A 21,727-nucleotide genomic window follows, 5' to 3' on the forward strand; every position below is an offset into this window, starting at 1 on the left:
AGTGGTGAGGTTTACAGCATAAGCATACATAAAGATGTGGACAGTAAGTAATACCTGGCAGAGTAATGGTGACAGATTCATGTATTTGCAGAATCAGTTACAAATGACTATCAACTTCCACTTACTGCATTTTGTTGGAGAAATCCACTTTTATCAAGAACAATTGCTAGTTATGATCACAAATTCTATTTTCCTTATTTGAGATCTTTCTAAATAGGTGAGATAAATGATTTGCTGCAGTGATCTGTTAAGATAGGTTGCTAATGGTTATTCCTGTAAGAAGTCCTTCCCAATCTCATCTTGTTGACTGACAATACTGTTGTCAACAGCCACTCTGATATTGAAATTAAAGTGAAATGACAGAATGTGGGATTTGAAGCTTAAGTCAGGGACAAGATAATGCCAGGGGTCTGTACTACCATCCTCCACTTGAACATGCTTGGAAAGAATATGATTGAGAGCTCAAAATTCTCAGCTTTGATCTTGCTCTGTTATTGTTCACTCTTGACAAAATGAGTAGTGTTCTGATAGATAATTTACGGAGTAATTGAACTGAGCTACACTCAACATTTAAATCTGTTAAAACAGATGCTTTAATTGGACAGCAGTGTAAAATTGTGCCTTAAACAAAATGACGTCCTACCCTTTAGCAAAAGTAACATCTCAGGTGAGCTACAACTGAGCTAAAGAGGCAAAGGGAAGAATTGGAAAATTTTATGTTTACACAAAAAAAGCATTGTTTTCTAAACCACTCTCTTGGAATCGAGTTTGCCACAGGTCTTTAAAATGATGTCTCTCTGAACACCAATGTCTACAATAATTATTAGGGCAACTCCCTACATATTATGTAACAAATTTTGAAGTGTACTTTTGCAGTATGCAAAGACAAATTATGCATTCAAATGTAAGGTCAAAAAAATTGAAACACAGGAATTAGACACTTGTTTTTATTAAATACTGATTTTTAAAAAGGCACATGTAATTCCACAAAATATTGCTAGTAGACCACTTAAACATTTAGGTCTAAAATGTAAACATAAGATTTTTCTTGCCATTTAATAAAAATATTTGATTCAGAGGAATCAGAGCATTTTTTTAAAAACAGAATATTAAGAGTATATTTTTAATGTCAAATTTAAACTTGATTGTACCAGCCTCTCTGTGCATCCAAGCTCATTTGACAATTCTTGGAGTGCCAAGGTCCTAATTTAGATGTTCCTATTCATAAAGCCAAGTGACAAGTCATTGAAGGGATGGTGAATGGCCATTGATTTTAGATTTTGTTGAAAAAGTTCTTTAAATATATTTTCTTCCTAATAAAATGATATACCATATACCTGGCCATAACGACACGCTTGATAAGCAAAAATCCCCAATAGTCATACTTGTCTGTGTAAATTTAAGTGGGAAAAAATGCATAGACTAAAGCTGTTGCTTTAAATGCATGATTTTACAAATAATTGATCAGTAAATTCAGGTACTTTATAAATAGCCTCTTTTTGATTACATGCAATTTTTTTTTAGAAGTGCGCCAGTCGTTCGAATTGCACTTCAGACATTTTCAGGTTATTAGTAAAATCAGACCAATTGTAGCATTTATAAATTCATTTTAAATCCTTCTAAATTTAACAAAGAATACTGATTATAATAATGTACTTTTCAGTCATGACTCAGTTAAAACATAGACATAGGGTTATCAGTGATGGGCTCAGGTTCCTCCAAAGTCATTTCAAGGGGTTGTTTTGTGAAACATAATTTCTCATCACGTAGTCTGGATGGAGAATATTTTCCTGTAAGGAAAGAACAAAGTTAGAGGAAAGTGACATGCACTACCTTAAATCCCTCCAAACTTCCAATTTTAAAACAAATTCCATCCCTCACCCTATTATGTAAGCAATAACTTATTTCAGATTTTATTCTACCCTCCACCTCAAGTGGCCTTTAATTGTGAATTTAACCTGATCCTGTTCTCTAATTGTGCACTTTCAGCAAGGTCAGTATTAATCAAAGGTCACTGCTGCAAACTTTGTGCTAACTGGTCTGGACTACAATAGCTGTCAACCTCCAAACAAATCTTCCAATTTTGTAAACTTCGAATAGAGACTCCTCTGAGGAGGAATTTGTATGGCTAAGCCAGAAGGTCTAGGTTCAAGTCCCAGCTGCCTTGGAAATGTGTCATTACATGTCCAAACAAGCTAATCAAAAAGAAATTACCAAGACTAAGCACATCTGTTTGACTGCATTTACCACAGACTTCAGAATAATCAAATGAAAGTGTCTAATGTTCTTCTGGCCAGCCTCCCATTCCCTACACTCTGATCTACATCCCCCACATCTGACATGCCATAAGCACTGCTAATCCCCCAGGTATCTCTGATCAAATAATCTATAAAATTATTTGTTTTCATTGCATGTAGTAAACATTAAAGTTCAATATGAAAAACAATAACAGTTTGACCCATTTGCTGAAAACAGAAAAAGATTTGGAAAAATTCAAGTGAATTGGTTTACAATTATTTAGCATCGATAAAGAAATTTTACCCCAATTTACCCTAAAACATTTGTATATTTCAGAAAATCTATCTCTGGTTAAAAAAAAATCAAATGAACTGCAGATGCTGTAAATCAGAAACAAAAACAGAAATTGCTGGAAAACCTCAGCACGTCTGGCAGTGTCTGGAAAGAAATCAGAGTTAATGTTTAGGATCCTAGCTACCATCAGATCTGAGGAAGGGTCACTCAATTCAAAATGTTCACTCTGATTTCTCTACAGATGCTGAGCTCCTGCGAAGCTTTTCCCACAATTTTTATTTCTGGTTAAATTAGGTTCAAGAAAATGCATATTGTGCATAAGGCCACTAATGCAAAGAATATAGATGCAAACATACACTGCATGAATTGCATTCGGTGAGTGTATCACCATTTAGATTGTATACTTTCAACACATCCTACCAAAACACAGACAATTTCATATTTCCAAATTATATTTCATTTGTCATATCTTTGCCCACTCACTTAACCTATCCATATCATTTGTGGCCTCTGTCATCTACACGTCTTATTTTCTTACCTATCTTTGCTGATCAGTAAATTTGACAACCCCACCTTTCACTCCATCATCCAAGTCATTAATCTAAAATTTAAAGACTTGAGGTCCCAGTGTCTGTGACATGCCACTTATTACATCCTTCACACCAGACAAAGACCATTTATATCTACTGTTTCCTGTTAATCAGCTAATCATTTATACATCCTAAAATGCTACTCCCACACAATGACCTTTTACTTTCCATAATAATCATTGAGGTGGTACTTTATAAAATGCCACTTTAGTTCTCCTTCATAGATTGTGAATATTCATTCTTCAAAGAACGATTAAACATAAATTTTCCTTTCATAAAATCATGTTACTGCTGAATAATAACCTTGGACTGACTGACGTGTACTGCTAAAACTTCTTTAATAGTAAGGAAAATGTTAGAAGCTATGACAGATGCTTAGTTACTGGGCGTCTTGTTTCCTGCTTTGTATCTCCTGTTTAGGAAAATTAAAATAAATGCATTACTATCTCACAAGCCACTTAGAATACCAGAGGTTTATTTTGATTAATTCATGGTATGTGGGCATCACAGGCCAGGCCAGTATTTATCGCCTATCCTCAGTTGCCCTTGAAGTGGTGGGAAGCTGGCATCTTGAACAGCAGAAATCCATTTGGTGTAGATAATGCCAATAATAAGGGAGTTCTGGGAGTTTGTCCCAGTGACATTGAAGAAACAACAAAATATTTCCAAGGTCAGGATGGTGAGTGCTTTGAAAGGGAATTTGCAGCTGGAGGTGTTTACATGTATGTGCTTTCCTGGTCCTTTGAGATGGTAACAATCGTCAATTCAAAAGGTACTAAGAAACCTTGGTGGATTTCTGAAGTATATCCTACAGACAGTACACACTGCTGCTACTGAGCATCAGTGGTGCAGACAATGTGTGTTTGTAGATGTTGTACCAATCAAGCAAACTGCTTTGTCCTGGATAGTGTCAAGCTTCTGAAGTGTTGTTGGAGCTGCATTTACCCACTCAACTGGGGACTATTCTATTATATTCCTGACTCATTTCTTGTGGAGGTGGATAGGCTAAGGGAGGTGGAAGTTACTTACTTACGGCAGGATTCCTAGCCTCTGAACTTGACTAGCCATATGAATCTTGTGATTGCATGAGCAGGTCAGTGTCTGGTCAATATTTGATCTAACTCCAGGATGTTGATTAGAGTCTTCAAGATGTACAGCATGGAAACAGACACTTCAGTCCAACCCGTCCAGATATCCCAACCCAATCTAGTCCCACCTGTCAACACCTGGCTTATATCCCTCCAAACCCATCCTATTCACATACCCATCCAAATGCCTTTTAAACGTTGCAATTGTACCAGCCTCCATCTCTTCCTCTGGCAGCTTATTCCACACACATATCACCCTCTGTATGAAAATATTGCCCCTTATGTCCCTTTTATATCTTTCCCCCCCTCACCCTAACCCTATGCCCTCTAGTTCTGGACTCCCCAACCCCAGGGAAAAGACTTTGTCTATTTATCCTATCCATGTCCCTCATGATTTTGTGAACCTCCACAAGGTCACTCCTCAGCCTCTGCTCCAGGGAAAACAGCTCCAGCCTCTTCAGCCTCTCCCCATATCTCAGATCCTCCAACCCTGGCAACATTCTTGTAAATCTTTTCTGAACCCTTTCAAGTTTCACAACATCTTTCTGAGAGGAAAGAGACCAGAATTGCACGCAATATTCCAACAGTGGCCTAACTAATGTCCTGTGTAGCTGCAACATGACCTCCCAACTCCTGTACTCAATACTCTGACCAATAAAAGAAAGCATACCAAACTCCTCCTTCACTATCCTATCAACCTGTGACTCCACTTTTAAAGAGCTATGAACCTGCACTCCAAGGTCTCTTTGTTAAGCAACACTCTCTCGGACCTTACCATTAAGTGTACAAGTCTTGCTTTCCCAAAATGCAGCACCTCGCATTTATCTGAATTAAACTCCATCTGCCACTTCTCATTCCATTGGCCCATCTGATAAAGATCCTGCTGTAATCTGAGGTAACCTTCTTTGCTGTCCACTACACCTCCAATTTTGGGGTTATCTGCAAATTTACTAACGGTACCGCTTATGCTTACATCCAAATCATTTATATAAATGACAAAAAAAAAAGAGGACCCAGCACTGATCCTTGTGGCACTCCACTGGTCACAGGCCTACAGTCTAAAAAACAACTCTCCACTCCCACCCTCTGTCTTCTACCTTTGAGCCAGTTCTGTATCCAAATGGCTAGTTCTCCCTTTATTCCGTGAGATCTAACCTTGCTAACCAGTCTCCCTTGGGGAATCTTGTCAGACACCTTATCGAAGTCCATATAGATCACATCTTCTGCTCTGTCCTCATCAATCCTCTTTGTTACTTCTTCAAAAAACTCAATCAAGTTTGTGAGCCATGGTTTCCCATGCAGAAAGCCATGTTGACTATCCCTAATCAGTCCTTGCCTTTCCAAATACATGTACATCCTGTCCATCAGGATTCCCTCCAACAATTTGCCCACCACCGACATCAGGCTCACTGGTCTATAGTTCCCTGGCTTGTCTTTATTACCCTCCTTAAACAGTGGTACCACGTTAGCCAACTTCCAGTCTTCTACACCTCACCTGTGACTATCAATGATACAAAATATCTCAGTAATGGAAACACCATTTAATGTCAAGGGGTGATAGTTAGAGATGATCATTGCCTGGCATTTGTGTAGCAGAAATGTTATTTATCACTTATCAGACCAAACTTGGATATCATTAATGTTTCATGCATTTACACATAGACTGCTTTAGTATTTATGGATTTGCAAAAGGCATTCAGCGTTGTACAATTGCTGTGAACATACCCCCACTGCTGACCTTATGATAGAGGAACGGTCACTGATGAAGCAGTTCAAGGTAGTTGAGCCTCTGACATGACCCTGAACTCCTGTAGAAATGTCCGAGGTACAAGATGCTGCTACAACCACAACCACCTTTCTATGTGCCAGGTATACCTCCAACCAACTACTGACTGAAGTTTTGCTAGGGCTCCTTAATGCCATAATCTATCAAATGTCGTCTTGATACCAAGGATCAATTGTGTTAGGGGATTCTCTAGTCAGAGGTACAGACAGACCTTTCTGTGGCCAGCAACAAAAAGTCAGAATGATATGTTGCTTCCCTGGTGCCAGGATCAAGGATGTTTCAGAGAGGGTGCAGAATGTTTTCAAGGGGGAAGAGGGACCAGCAAGAGATCATTCTCCACAATAGAAACAAAGACATAGGAAAAGAAAAGGTTGAGATTCTAAAGGGAGATTACAGAGTGAGTTAGGAATTTAAAAAAGGAGGTCCTCAAGAGTAGTAACATCTGTATTACTCCCAGTGCAACGAGCTCGTGAGGGCAGGAATGGGAGGATAGAGTATATGAATGCATGGCTGAGGAACTGGTATCTGGGAGAAGGATTCACATTTTTGGATCATTGGAATCTCTTTTGTGGTAGAAGTGACCTGTACAAGAAGGACGGATTGCACCTAAATTGGAAGGGGATTGATATACTGGTAGGGGAATTTGCTAGAGCTGTTCGGGAGGATTTAACCTAGTAAGGTGGGCAAGTGGGACCCATGGAGATAGTGAGGAAAGAGATCAATCTGAGACTGATACAGTTGAGAACAGAAGTGAGTCAAACAGTCAGGGCAGGCAGGGACAAGGTAGGACTAATAAATTAAACTGCTTTTATTTCAATGCAAGGGGCCTGCCTAACAGGGTAGACAGATGAACTCATAGAAATTACAGAAACATGGCTCAGGGATGGACAGGACTGGCAGCTTAATGTTCCAGAATGCAAATGCTACAGGAAGGACAGAAAGGGAGGCAAGAGAGGAGGGGGAGTGAAGTTTTTAATAAGGGATAGCATTACAGCTGTGCTGAGGGAGAATATTCCCAGAAATACATCCAGGGAAGTTATTTGGGTGGAACTGAGAAATAGGAAAGGGATGATCACCTTACTGGGATTGTATTATAGACCCCAATAGTCAGAGGGAAATTGAGAACAAACTTATAAGGAGATCTCAGCTATCTGTAAGATTATTAGGGTGGTTAGGTTAGGGGATTTTAACTTTCCAAACATAGACTGGGACTGCCATAGTGTTAAGGGTTTAGGTGGAGAGGAATTTGTCAAGTGTGTACAAGAAAATTTTCTGATTCCGTATGTGGATGTACCGACTAGAGAAGGTGCAAAACTTGACCTACTCTTGGGAAATAAGGCAGGGAAGGTGACTGAGGTGTCAGTGGGGGAGCACTTTGGGACCAGTGACCATAATTCTATAAGATTTAAAATAGTGATGGAAAAGGATAGAACTTCAACTTTTGGATCTGGTCTAAGTTAGAAAAAGGCCAATTTTGACGGTATTGGGCAAGAACTTTACAAAGCTGATGGGGGGGGCAGATGTTTGCAGGTAAAGGGACGGCTGGAAAATGGGAAGCCTTCAGAAATGAGATAATGAGAATCCAGAGAAAGTATATTCCTGTCAGGGTGAAAGGGAAGGCTGGTAGGGATAAGGAATGCTGGATTCCCTCTGTCAGTTTCGCCTCTGAAATTCAGCTGTAATTATGTAGTCCATTAGGAACCAAGCACTTGACCGTTATTACAACTTACTCAGTACCACTTCTCTGGTGATTGCAAGTTTTTTCAACACTCCTCTCTCACTCTTCCATTTTCTGATTTATTGCTCCTTTTGGGATATTACTTATATTCTCTATAGTAAAGACTGATGGAAATTACCTACTTGATTCCTCTGCTGTTTCTTCATTTTCCATTATCAATTCTCCACACTTATTTTCTATAGGACTAATACTTGCTTGACTTTCTAAAAAGAAATTATAGAACCTTTTACAGTCTGCTTTACTTTTGGATGACTCTTTCTTGCACTCTAATTTTTCCATCCTTGTTACTTCTTTCACCATTATTTGCTTTTATATTCTGATCATTTTTGCTGATCATTTTTGTTTCAGTTGCCACCTGTAATATTAATCATTATAATTAACTGCTTGTTTGATGTTATCTTTAACATTCTTACTCAACCATGGTTGTGGATTTGTCCCTTGCATTTTAAAAAAAAAATTACTCTTTGGAATGTATTTATTCTGGGTATTCTGAAATATCCCCACAACTTCATCTTTATTCTTTAACCTAATGTAGCAACTCACTTTAGACAGCTCTGCTTTCATGCCCTCACTTAAGTTTATAACAATTATCACCTCAGACCCACTTCCCCCTCTGAACTAAATGCAAAATTCAATCATATTGTGGTTGCTGATCACGGTGGACACCTTCACTATGGTATCATTAAATAATTCTATCTCAATTCAAAGTGCTTAAAATAATATTTTCCAAATAAAGGGTTATTAGAATATTACATATTTTAATACAAAAACCACGTCAGTCACAGCATTTAAGACAAAATTATATAAATATGAATAGTATCAAGGGTCTTTGAAAAAGAACAGAAAAGATTAGACCAGGTGTTTTTGATGTGGAGCTAGAGTTAGCAACAACATGACTGATCAAATGGCTACCTTTTGTGCTGAAATTTTCACAATATATGCCAGATTTATAACTTTATCAGGCAGACTCTTATTATAATATTGAATTTGGGAAAAAAAAAGACTTACCTCCTTCTCCATTTTAAAAGAAACATCCTTATAAAGTTAGAAAGAGTAAATGTTTATGTTTCACGCTATATCACAGGCCATGGCACTAAAGTTTAAACTTTGAGTCTATAATTGGAGAGTTCACATGCCCGGTCATTTGCAACAACAATTCCAGATCGGCATAAATCATTATTTGTGAAGGTGACCAGAAGCATATCATCCCAAAGTGCAGAGTGCAGTATAACATCCCTAGTTGCTAAATGACATCATCTTTAACCAGTTCTTACTTATTATACCTGAGCACTTTGCAATTCCATACTCTCTTTACAAATTAAACTATTAAAGATGACTTCCGTCAAGATTCCATACCATTCTTTTCAAAAATTCTATTCAGCGTTTGTTCACAAGGGTTTTTCCAAGTATTCAGGTAAATGTTCTGGCTTAGCACCACATCATGTGCATAATGCAGCCTACTGATATGAAAGGGTTTTGAATTAGCAGCTGGATTCAATCTCATAATTTCTTTGTTCTCTTTACATTCAGAGCAAAGGACATCCTGGAATTAAAGAAATGCATATGATTTTTCTCACAAAAAAAGCTAATTCTAATTAGAACAAATTTTTTGTCAATTCAAAAATTAAAATGTTACAAATCTAATTGGTGAGGTGGCCAATGAGTCCAAAGTAGTACTGGACTAAAATATCAAACAAATATAATTAACTAAATTTCTCCAACACTGACCTTCATTAAATATTGTCCCTCCTCCTCACATCTCCACTAAATTTAGTCACAATCATTCTTAAAAGTAAAAGTGTTGCCCACAGATTTGAGAACAGAAATGCAAGTTCGCTCGAATAATTCTTAGCTAAAACCACAGCACAGAAGTAAAATAATTAAGTTCATTTTCAATATTTTGCCTTCTTAATTAAATTTTAATCATATGGTTTGGCATGTATGATCTGTACAGTATTTTGACCATTCAATTCTACATCTAACCAAACTGAGCATTTTCATTTAGTTACATGGATTTGTTTCATAAACAGAATACAGATGCAGGAGCATTACCTTAGATTTTAGATTAAGCTTATTTGGAGGTACAGTTCCAACTAGAGATTGTAGTTCCAAATGCTCTTTACCAAGCTGGCTATCTGTTCCAATGGCATCCATTAAGCTATATGCAGAAGTGGTTTGTGTATTATATCCACTATCAGCCTATTAATTTAAAAAGAAAATCAATAAAACAATGTTAAAAGCATGGCACATACATTAACATTCAGAATGAGAATTCAATATTGGCAATGCATATCTAACCATATTATTTTTACACATACAATCGGAAGCAATTTTATTTAGCCAAAAATTGCAAAACTAAACTATTTTTATTGATTGCTTCAGAATCAATTGGAGTGGTAATTTAAATGTAACTGCTCTAAACATAATCCTTACCTGCATACTAATGCTCTCAGAAGGAATAGCACTGCTTTCTGCAAGAGGTGACATATACATGTGAGGGCTATCCACATTAAAAGCAATTCCAGTTGAGCTGGTCCTTGGAATACTAATATTGCTTTCTGATTCTTTTACCCAACTGTTATCATCACTTTCAGGTGCACCTAGGTCAGCCATATCAACAGTATGATCCTCATTCTCATCTCGAAGCACTAAAATATTCTCATTGACTTCTGAGAGATTGAGACACGTAATGCAATTTGTCTTATTTTCTGCTCCCAGATGTAAAGAGAACACTTCTGCATCTATTTCTTGTGCTGGAGAATGGGTTCTCTCCTCACTTTTGTGTTCTTGCTGAAGAGTTAACGTTTGAGGAGAAATGTGACAAGGATCACTGTGAAGTCTGGGATTCATAGGTGGACACATTTTAATTGGTGAACATCCTTCTATGAAAGGTGATTCTGTACAGTGGTCAAAATTCCCATCTAAAATAGCTGCAGCATGAGCAACAGGAGACATGGAAGTAAAGTTCCTTTCTTCTGCATAAAGGCGGAAAGAAAAAGAGATTATGCAAAGAACAGCTTTTTTCAAATAAACACTTATCAGATCTTTAATGAATATTGGAGAAAAACATTCTATTTATGTATTAGAGAGATGTGAATTCAAAGAAAAGTGATTCTTAAAGCATAAATGGAACATTTGAGTTGTAGCAAATTATAACAAGTGGTCAATGTTTAAAGAATATAGTCAGCAACATAAACCTGTAAAACAGATTCTCCAATCTATGGTTTCCAATCAGTCACGAAGGCTTTCCGCATTATTTTTCTTGTAAATATACAAGCAGAATCAACAAAATAGTCATTGTAATGCTACAGCGAAGGTAAGAGCCATATCTGTAAATCAACTAATGCCTCAATAATGAATGTATACACATGAGCTTTTAAGGGTTTTATCCACTTTTTTTTCAAAAAGCACTTTGGCTCACATCAAGCCCATTTAAGAAGTATCAAATAACTACTGTTAAAAGTAAGTATTATGCTGCAAAGTCATCAGCAAAAGGACCATGTCCAGTATGAGAAAGTTTTCACTTGCATGGGAGAAAAAGGGGAAAAAAGTAATCTGGGGTTTCAAATTCTCTTCTTAAGAAAATAAATCAAGTGTAATGTAGGAGTTGCCCACAGCTGGCACCGGGTTGTGAAGGATCTTCTTTGGATAGATTTACTGCCACCAACCTTTCATCTATTATAAGTCTATGGGACTTACTAGTATTAAATGGGTAAAAACAATGACTGCAGATGCTGGAAACCAGATTCTGGACTAGTGGTGCTGGAAAAGCACAGCAGTTCAGGCAGCATCCAAGGAGCAGTAAAATCGACGTTTCGGGCAAAAGCCCTTCATCAGAAATACAGGCAGAGTGCCTGAAGGGTGGAGAGATAAATGAGAGGAGGGTGGGGGTGGGGAGAAAAGTAGCATAGAGTACAATGGGTGAGTGGGGGAGGGGATGAAGGTGATAGGTCAGAGAGGAGTGTGGAGTGGATAGGTGGAAAAGAAGATAGGCAAGTAGGACAAGTCATGGGGATAGTGCTGAGCTGGAAGTTTGGAACTGGGGTGAGGTGGGGGAAGGGGAAATGAGGAAACTGGTAAAGTCCACATTGATGCCCTGGGGTTGAAGTGTTCCGAGGCGGAAGATGAGGCGTTCTTCCTCCAGGCGTCAGTTGGTGAGGGAGCGGCCGTGAAGGAGGCCCAGGACCTCCATGTCCTCGGCAGAGTGGGAGGGGGAGTTGAAATGTTTGGCCATAGGGCGGTGTGGTTGATTGGTGCAGGTGTCCCTGAGATGTTCCCTAAAGCGCTCTGCTAGGAGGCGTCCAGTCTCCCCAATGTAGAGGAGACCGCATCGGGAGCAACGGATACAATAAGTGATATTGGTGGATGTGCAGGTAAACCTTTGGATGTAGAAGGCTCCTTTACGGCCTTGGATGGAGGGGAGGGCGGAGGTGTGGGCGCAGGTTTTGCAATTCCTGCAGTGGCAGGGGAAGGTGCCAGGACGGGAAGGTGGGTTGTAGGGGGGCATGGACCTGACCAGGTCGTCACAGAGGGAACAGTTTTTGCGGAAGGCGGAAAGTGGTGGGGAGGTAAATATATCCCTGGTGGTGGGGTCCGTTTGGAGGTGGCGGAAATGTCGGCAGATGATTTGGTTTATGCGAAGGTTGGTAGGGTGAAAGGTGAGCACCAGGGGCGTTCTCTCCTTGTTACGGTTGGAAGGGTGGGGTCCGAGGGCGGAGGTGCGGGATGTGGACAAGATGCATTGGAGGGCCTCTTTAACCATGTGGGAGGGGAAATTGCGGTCTCTAAAGAAGGAGGCCATCTGGTGTGTTCTGTGGTGGAACTGGTCCTCCTGGGAGCAGATACGGCAGAGGCGGAGGAATTGGGAATACGGGATGGCATTTTTGCAGGAGGTAGGGTGGGAAGAGGTGTAATCCAGGTAGCTGTGGGAGTAGGTGGGTTTGTAAAAAATGTCAGTGTCAAGTCTGTCGTCATTAGTGGAGATGGAAGGGTCCAGGAAGGGGAGGGAGGTGTCAGAGATGGTCCAGGTAAATTTAAGGTCAGGGTGGAATGTGTTGGTGAAGTTGATGAATTGCTCAACCTCCTCGTGGGAGCATGAGGTGGCGCCAATGTAGTCATCAATGTAGCGGAGGAAAAGGTGGAGAGTGGTGCTGGTGTAATTACGGAAGATGGACTGTTCTACGTAGCCAGAGACAGGCATAGCTGGGGCCCATACAGGTGCCCACGGCTACCCCTTTGGTCTGGAGGAAAAGTGGAAGGATTCGTAGGAGAAATTGTTAAGGGGGAGGACCAGTTAGGCCAAACAGATGAGAGTGTCGGTGGAAGGGTACTGTTGGGGACGTCAGGAGAGGAAGAAATGGAGGGTTTGGAGGCCCTGGTCATGGTTGATGGAGGTGTAGAGGGATTGGATATCCATGAAGAGGAGGCATTGGGGGCCGGGGAAACTCCCACCCACACAGTTTTGAAACCTCATAGTCCGGGAACCCCGCACTGCCCGGTTCTACTTCCTTCCCAAGATCCACAAGCCTGACCACCCTGGCCGACTCATTGTCTCAGCCTGCTCCTGCCCCACTGAACTCATTTCTACCTACCTCGACACTGTCCTATTTCTCCTAGTCCAGGAACTCCCCACACATGTTTGAGACACCACCTACACCCTCCACCTCCTCCAAGATGTCCGTTTCCCCGGTCCCCAATGCCTCATCTTCACCATGGATATCCAGTCCCTCTACACCTCCATCCGCCATGATAGGGCCTCCAAGCCCTCCGTTTCTTCCTCTCCCGACGTCCCCAACAGTACCCTTCCACCGACACACTCATCTGTTTGGCCTAACTGGTCCTCACCCTTAACAATTTCTCCTTGAAATCCTCCTACTTCCTCCAGACCAAAGGGGTAGCCATGGGCACCCTTGTGGGCCCCAGCTATGCCTGTCTTTTTGTTAGCTACGTAGAACAGTCCATCTTCTGTAATTACACCAGCATCACTCCCCACCTCTTCCTCCGCTACATTGATGACTGCTTTGGCACCACCTCGTGCACCCACAAGGAGGTTGAGCAATTCATCAACTTCACCAACACATTCCACCCTGACCTTAAATTTACCTGGACCATCTCTGACACCTCCCTCCCCTTCCTGGACCTCTCCATCTCTAGTATTAAACGGTGAAGGGTTAGCCAAAAAGAGGTCTTCAGAGAAACTGGCATGTACTTGAGGAATAAGCAATACTTTTTACATAATAACGGCAGGTTACATGATCTTAAGATCAGTCAATGAGAGTAATACAAGTTAAGAGACATTGCTATCTCCTAATAGATAACAACTAGGTCTATGCTACATAAGCTGTAAAATACAAAACTGACTAGTTACTTACAAAATTATACTGACTAGCATCAGTTATAAACACCATCATTTACAAATCAATGGTCAGATCTGTTCTAAAGCTTCAAAGTTTAACACTTTCAAAACAACCCATTCATACAATAACTACCATTTCTAAGTTCAAAATCATGTCAAATTCAAACCTGAAACTGGCATTTTGTCAAACTGAGATTCAATCGGAGATAAAGCTGGTGATGCAGTATTTGGTGAGGTCTTCCCTGGAAACATGGGGCTTGTTAGGCTCCCTAAACTGCACGCTCTTACAGCATCACGGATAGGACTTGATGAAAATTGCCCCTAAGATTAAAAAGGATAGATTTACATTACCACATTGTATCGTGTGGCTTGCAATTAATTATTGGTATAGTGCACAAAAGAAAAGAACTGCAGACGCTGGAAATCTGAAATAAAAGCAGAAATTAATTGGGTAAAATCAGGAAGTCTGGCAGCATCTGTGAAGAGAAATTAGTGTCAACATTTTGGGTCCAGTGACCCTAGATTTCTTTCCACAGATGCTGCCAGGTCTATCGAGTTTCTCCAGCAATGTCTGTTCTTGTATTACTCTAGTGTGCTTTTCTCGGGATTATTATAGTGAAAGAATTTAACCACATGATTAGTCTTTTGCTTTCAAAACCTTTCTAGTTGGACCAGATCACAGAGACAGAATTAAATAAAAATATTAAAAACTTCATTTGTAATCATTCAGGTTTAATAGAATTTTCTCATTAGCAGACATGATTAAAATTTTGTTAATCTACAGGATCAAATGCAAGGCTCCTCAACTGCCTTCCTTGAAAGGAAGGTTTTGCATTGTCAGTGTGAGAAAAATTCATACAGAATCTTCATTCTCCACCATCATTGCTCCACTCCCTGCTTCCAAACACAACCACAGAAAAACATGGAAGATTGTTAATTGAAAACGTTTTCTGAACTTGGGCAGTTTACAGAGGAGCTGCTCAAGAATTCTTTCTTCAGTCTTAAAGCACTTTCCAGTGCAGGATTTTAGAACAATGTGAAATTATTTTTAAAGAACTTGGAATTTTATTGGAAAAACGTAGGAACAGCAAACTTTTAATTAAATGCAAAATGCCTTGAAACATTTTTCCCCAGAGGATTCTGTCCCATTCTGGCTCCAAAAACAGATTTTCTTGTTATGTCGTATACCAAGTAGGTGGAAGCAAGCAATAATCAGGTGGTGAAAACAAGTGTTCAAAAGCATGTCTTCAAAGATCTGGAAACTGAATTTAATTTTGTCATTACAGTACCAAACTCTGCTTTTTAAGAAAATTTGCTTTTTCCTGAAAGACATTCTGCAACTACCACTGGTTAACAACACAACAGGCCAGGACAATTTTATTTTCAGAGTCAGAGTCAATTACAAACAAGGTCCACTTAAAGATGGGCTTTTATGTTAAAATATTATGAACTTAAGAACATTCATCAACTAACTACAGAAAAGACAAATTCAGTGAAGCCAGCTAATGGCACGACATTTTCACAGTTCCCTTGTGATGAATTCATACATCAGAATTTCTCATTTTAATGGCCATCAACAAATAGTTTTAACACCAAAATCGCTTGCTATGGACCGTGCGATATCTCAGAGATGCGTGCCATACAAACAACACACTACTGCCAAGATTTTGCCAATGCTGATTTATAACTGACTGTTGAAAGAGCATTTTCACAAATAGTCTGTGTTTAAATCGTGTTTCTAGAAGTTAATGTCCAAAGATAGAAGTCAGAACATTGTGTGAAGGACTGGACAAAGTTAAAAATTACACAACACCAGGTTATTGTCCAACACGTTGATTCAGAGTGCTGCTCCCTCATTAGGTAACTAGACTGGAGGCATACAATCACATTTTACTGTCTTCCGAATAACACATTGAAACCCTACATTCTTCAATCTCTTTGCCCTTATAGTCTGTTGTACGTGTCCCAAAACTGACATTCAAAGCTATATATAGTACTTACAGAACTAGGAGTTTTTGTTGGGCTTTTGCATCGAAATGGAGAAGAATCTGATGACCTTAGATTTACGTGAGGCTGAGCAGATCCACCACATGGACTTTCCTCTGGAGAAGGAAGGGAGGAGCTATCAGAGTAGCTTCTTTCACCATCAATAAACAGCTTTCTCCGAAGTGAAGATGCACTCAAACTTTCATGAGATTGGTCAGCAGGGTCTTCCAATTTATAATGTTCACCTGAACAGAGAAATAAACTTACAGTAAGATTAAAATTTACAAAATGCATTAAATTCAGCAATGTTGTGTAAGTGAACCTAATAAGGCCACACTGTAGGAATTTTGAATTTTCTACAAAAATAGCTATTATTATATCATATTGAATAAAAAAAACGGGAAGTATTGTGCCCAACTCCTGTTGCTCTGCTTATAGTTAGTCATAATCTTGGTGATTTCTTTCTAAAGATCATAAGACACAAAGGGAGACTCATCTGTTCATGAGGGAACTAAGAGATAAAACATATTTAAAAAGTTGTAATATTCAAAAATAACAATCTGACTCCTCCACCCTTAGAAACTATCATCCCATCGCTAATCTTGCTTTCCTTTGCAAAATGTGTTTGTGTTGTTTCCTCACAAATTTCCTGAAACTCAATGTTTGAATCCCTCCTATCAAGTGTCCGCTCCTGCTACAGGACCTCAATGGCTCTTTAAGTCACAAATGACATCCTATGGGATTGTCACAAAAACCCTTTTGGTAAAGGGATCTACATAACAAGGTGATCTAGAAAGGACAAACATTTTGTTCTTTTCTAAATTGTCCTTATCACTCAATTAAGATAGGGCAAGAATTAATTAAATCAGATTATTATTTTTAGGGAGTGGAAGAGAGCGAGAGAGTGCAGCAGAAACAACTTATAAAAGTAAACATAAGCTCAACATTTTGTCAGTCTGAGTGATCACTTTCAAAAAAAATACATGAATTTTTATACCTTACCTATTATTTTTTCCAGATCAAAGTCTACAGGTAAGGACAACACGGTCTGACAAGCTGCTACACACAGAAAAAATAGAATTTAAATTATTACATAAATCTCCTTAAAGTATGGATCATATTTAGATTAACAGCATCATTCAGTTTTATTGACATATTTAATATGTTTAACATATAATATGAGCAGAAGCTCTGAATTTTTTTTTTAGCTGTCTCACTGTGCCAGTATTGTCACTATATTGCTTTTGTTAGAATAAACCATCTGATAACAGACCAGTTAGTCTGATATAAGTTGTGTATAAGTTGTTTGAACCGTAATTTGAGGTCCAATTAAGTATTTAGAAATTCAAAAGATAATTCAGAATAGATAGATTAAATTTGTTAAAGGCACATTTGTCAACTGTAAGACAGATGTTTGAAAAGTGAATGTGCGCCAAAGGGAATGTAATGATTGTGTACTTTCATAAGTAGCACAACACAAACATTCAGGTACATCATATAAAGATGAAAGATAGCACCTTGTTTACAGGAGGTGAAAGGTTGGTACTTATGTCTGTTAGATTAGAGAACACTTGCAAGTGATATAACCAAGGGTCAGTGTAAGAACCAATTTTGTCCTTAATATAGGGAGATGTCCTCCATGTAACTAGATGACTATAAAAAATGACAACACAAAAGTAGAGGTTTAGAAAGGAATTGTGCAGAGTCAAATTAGCAAAATGGTGACAAATACAGGTAATTAATTTTAGAAATCAAAATGAGAATTGGAGAATATGCTTAATGAAAAGGACAATGAAGCTTATGGCCGAACAAGAGTACAAATGAATCATGTGCAGGTAGATAAAGCCGTTAATACAGCAACGAGTGTTTTTAGTTTGAGAAATAGGAACTTAACATTTAAGAGAAATGAGACAATAATCTCACAAGGCAAAATTCAAGTATCATTTTTAAATTTTGGGTAGATCACAACAGAAAGAGTCTGAATACCATGGATTAATGAATGATACAACACAGAAACTACAGTTATAATAAAGAGAGAGGAGATGAGACAATATACAATGGAGCAAAAAAGGTGAAGAGGCAATTTTAAATTATCAAAGATTTTGACAGTTTGAATAAAGACCATTGCCTCTGCCTCTTAAGTCAGTGTCAGAAGAGTTATCAATTTAACCAGAAGGAAAGGATGTTAGGAGAAATGTATTTTATGTAGAGTGCTGTTGGAGCATAGAAGGCTTTGTCACAGAATGTAATTGAGGCAAAATCCATTCATGGCTCTCAAGGAAAAAGTAAACAAAATATTTACAGAAAGGAAGATGACAGATTTGAAGAAGAGTGTGGGGAGGGGGATTATTTTTAAATTGTTTTAACGATGGATTGGATTAAAAATCGGCAGTGCTATAGGAAACAAGAGTAATGATCATGGACTCTTTTTTGGGCTGGAAAAATATATATGTGGCCCTATCTCTTGTCCAAATCATCGAGTTACACAATATATTAGGAACAAAATTATATCTTACAGTGATCCTTGGTTATACCAATTTCAAGTTTACAAGCATGATACATGGACTTAAGGAGTTATGAGGAGAGATTATACAAATCAGGCCTATTTTCTCTGGAATTTAGAAGGTTAGTGGGTGATCTGATCAAAGTCTTCAAGATTTTAACAGGAAAAGACAGGGTAAAGATAACCTATTTCCACTGTTTGGCAATTCTAGAGCGAGGGGACCATAATCTGAGAATTAGGACCAGACCATTCAGGAGTGATGTTAGGAAGCACTTCTACATTCAAAGGGTGGTAGATGTTTAGAACTCTCTTCCACAAATGGCAATGGATGTTGGATCAGTTGTTAATATTAAATCTGGAATATATACATTCTTGGTCTTAAGGGTTATGGGCCAACCGTAGGTATAAGGATTTAGGCCACAGATCAACCATGATCTCATTGAATGATGATGTAGGCCTGAGGGGCTGAATGGCCTACACTTGTTCCTATATGTTCTCCAATCTAACTATAAATATGTCAATGATCAAGATCTTGGTGTGGAGGGGACAATTTCAAAATTAACAGATCATACAAAACTTGGAAGCATTATAAACTGGGAGGAAGATAGTGTAGAACTTTGATAGGGCATTGATGGATCGGTGGAATGGATGTTTAGGTGGCAGGTGAAGTTCGATGCAGACAAGTGGGAGGTAATGCATTTTGGTAGAAAATACAAAATAAGAGGTACAATTCTAAAGAACGTGCAGGAGCAGAGAGATTATCGAAGGTGGCTAGACAGGTGGAAATAGCAGTTAGTAAAGCATAACCTATTAGCAGGCTTTATTAATAGGGAAATAGAGTACAACATCAAATCGATAGTATTGAATTTGTAGAAGACATCTGTTAGACCTCAGCTGGAGTATTGTCTACAGTTCTGGGTGCTACACCATGAAAAAGATGTTAATACATTAAACAATGTGCAGAACAGATTTACAAGAATGGTTCCAGACATGAAGAACATCAGTTATGAGGACAGATTGGAGAGGTTGGGATTGTTTTCCTTGGAGAGCAGGCAGTTAAGAGCAGATCTGATAAAGGTTTTCAAAATGCACGAAGTCGATAAGAAAACACTGTTATCCTCAGAAAAGGGTCAAGAACAAGAGGTCACAGATGTAAAGTGACATACAAAAGAACCAAGTGTGATGTGAGAAAAAAAAGCCTTTCACAAAACAAATGGTTCATGTCTGGAATGAAATGTATGGAAGTGTGGTGAAGTAAGTTCAACTGAGGCATCCAAGAGATCATTGAATGATTATTTAAACGGGAAAAAAGGTGCAAAGAATGGAGAGAAACAGATATTGAAACCATCATTGAGTTTCTTTATTTTTCCCATTTTTGGTTTGGAAATAAGTTTATTAAAAATGGAAAGAACAAACTACTGTTTGCAAATGTGACTTGGCCTGCAAAAGTAACTGCGATTAATCATTGTTCTAAGTACACTGCAGATGCTTGGCATCAGGATGTATTAAGCTCAAGAAATAGAAACTGATGGATGTATCATTGGTCAATTAAGGGGAGTCCACTGCTGGCCAGCCAACCACAAAAAAAAGTTCAAAAAAAGAGCGAGAAACCCTAGATTAGACTGGTCTTTGCCGAGATTTATTTTGAGCAGAAGGCAGTGTACTGAGAAGTTGGTTTACTCTCCAGTTCAAGAATCATTAAATATTCTGAGAAAAGAATCCCAGTTTATAAGAAATAAGTCAATATTTCTCAGAGCATGCTGGAAGCTATTTATATTGACAGGTGACTTCAGAATTCAAGCAAGATATAATCCTTTGTGTCTGAAATAAAACACATTGTTCAAGTATTCCATACTCATAGTTGCAACTGTTATCAAACTGGAAAATTACAACTCAAAAATATTTATCCCTTAATTGCATCTGTTAATATTGAATGTGGGGGTTACAATCAATGAAAAATGGGATTAAATCATAGACCTTAATTAGATTACCTGTAGTTTAGCTTTGTTCTGAAGTTACAGTAGTAACAATAAATTGTTCATTTCTATTTAACTGATAAACTTGCTGTCTGATAACTGTGATTCATAAAGTATAAATAGGAACAATTTAACAATTTTGAGATCATTGAATATTTAATTTCACTATTTTGCTGTCCCTGTATCATAACACAGGATTGATAGCAAGTCACGGTGCTCATTTAGAGTACTGCATTTAGTGAGCCAAATCGCCTTCTTTTGTACTGTAATACTTCTTGGATTCTGTTCTAATGGACGCTGACTCAATGGCCTCCAACTATGCTGAAAACATTTTCAATATTCATAACCTTCCTGTGCTGAGACTGTAAATAGTTTTTAAGGTAGCTGAAATAATTTAGTGAAGATTTTTTAGTACTACCTGTGGCAAGTTATCTTAAGGGCACACATCAAAAAATGCAGACAAAATTTTAAACTTCTACTTTATAAGCACATTTTATAAGGTTACACTTTGTTATATTTTATCAAACCATATTCTTCCAAATTTGCATATTGACAAGCAAAAGGTAACAGTTTAAACATACTTGGAGAGCAAACCTGGCTGGACCTTACGAGAAATCAACTTCAAAACAGTTGACAAAGAATGAAGACTTAAAAGGGAACACTTTCTTCAAGAAATTCTTTGCAAAAAGTGTGTTTTAAGGTTGAAAACACAAACCATAATTAAATCAGAGTCCAAACTTATTTTCACAGGAAGTTACAGTCTTACTTAAAAAGGGAAATGTTTAAAAAAGCAGATTATGAAATTTGACTACTCTGTTCCTATATAAAAATACTGTATACAAAATGATGCATTGTTGTGCTCTGACTTTCAAGGATCCATGTGACTTTAGTTCTCATATCACTATGGATATTGAATGCATAGAGTTTTAGTACTACAACTTTGATAATTCAATTGCATATACATCGAGTGCTTGTTATCTAATATGTTCAGGTGTTACCAACATTGGATATAATTATATTGCAGGGCAATTCATGACTAAAAAGATTTCAATAATACTCTTCAAAATCAAGGGCAAGCATTATAGTTAAATCCTCTCCTCCCCCCATCCCCAAAGGAAAAATCAGCAAAAACACAAAGTAGTCCAAAGCAAATATGAAGCACAAAAATGAATA

The 21,727-nt window shown here is 38.3% G+C and overlaps 1 protein-coding gene across 3 annotated transcripts in view; it reads right to left on the minus strand.

Moving 5' to 3' along the window:
• Nucleotides 1–933: 933 nt before the first annotated feature.
• The window catches only part of bora (bora aurora kinase A activator), a 31,530-nt gene continuing 10,736 nt past the window's right edge, over nt 934–21,727 (minus strand). Inside the window, exons 7-14 of one of the 3 annotated variants that reach the window (XM_072577981.1) lie at nt 17,078–17,134; nt 16,091–16,320; nt 14,257–14,410; nt 10,168–10,709; nt 9,787–9,933; nt 9,091–9,277; nt 7,857–7,937; nt 934–1,790 (exon numbers count right to left, since the gene is read on the minus strand). In XM_072577981.1, coding sequence (XP_072434082.1) covers nt 1,675–1,790; nt 7,857–7,937; nt 9,091–9,277; nt 9,787–9,933; nt 10,168–10,709; nt 14,257–14,410; nt 16,091–16,320; nt 17,078–17,134 — 1,514 coding nt within the window. In that variant the 3' untranslated portion in view covers nt 934–1,674. Of the gene's footprint in view, nt 1,791–7,852; nt 7,938–9,090; nt 9,278–9,786; nt 9,934–10,167; nt 10,710–14,256; nt 14,411–16,090; nt 16,321–17,077; nt 17,135–21,727 lie in introns of all 3 variants that reach the window. The other 2 variants (XM_072577984.1, XM_072577983.1) reach the window with 2 other exon arrangements.

The sequence above is a fragment of the Chiloscyllium punctatum genome, chromosome 9 (assembly GCF_047496795.1).
Source record: "Chiloscyllium punctatum isolate Juve2018m chromosome 9, sChiPun1.3, whole genome shotgun sequence".
Lineage (NCBI taxonomy): Eukaryota > Metazoa > Chordata > Chondrichthyes > Orectolobiformes > Hemiscylliidae > Chiloscyllium > Chiloscyllium punctatum.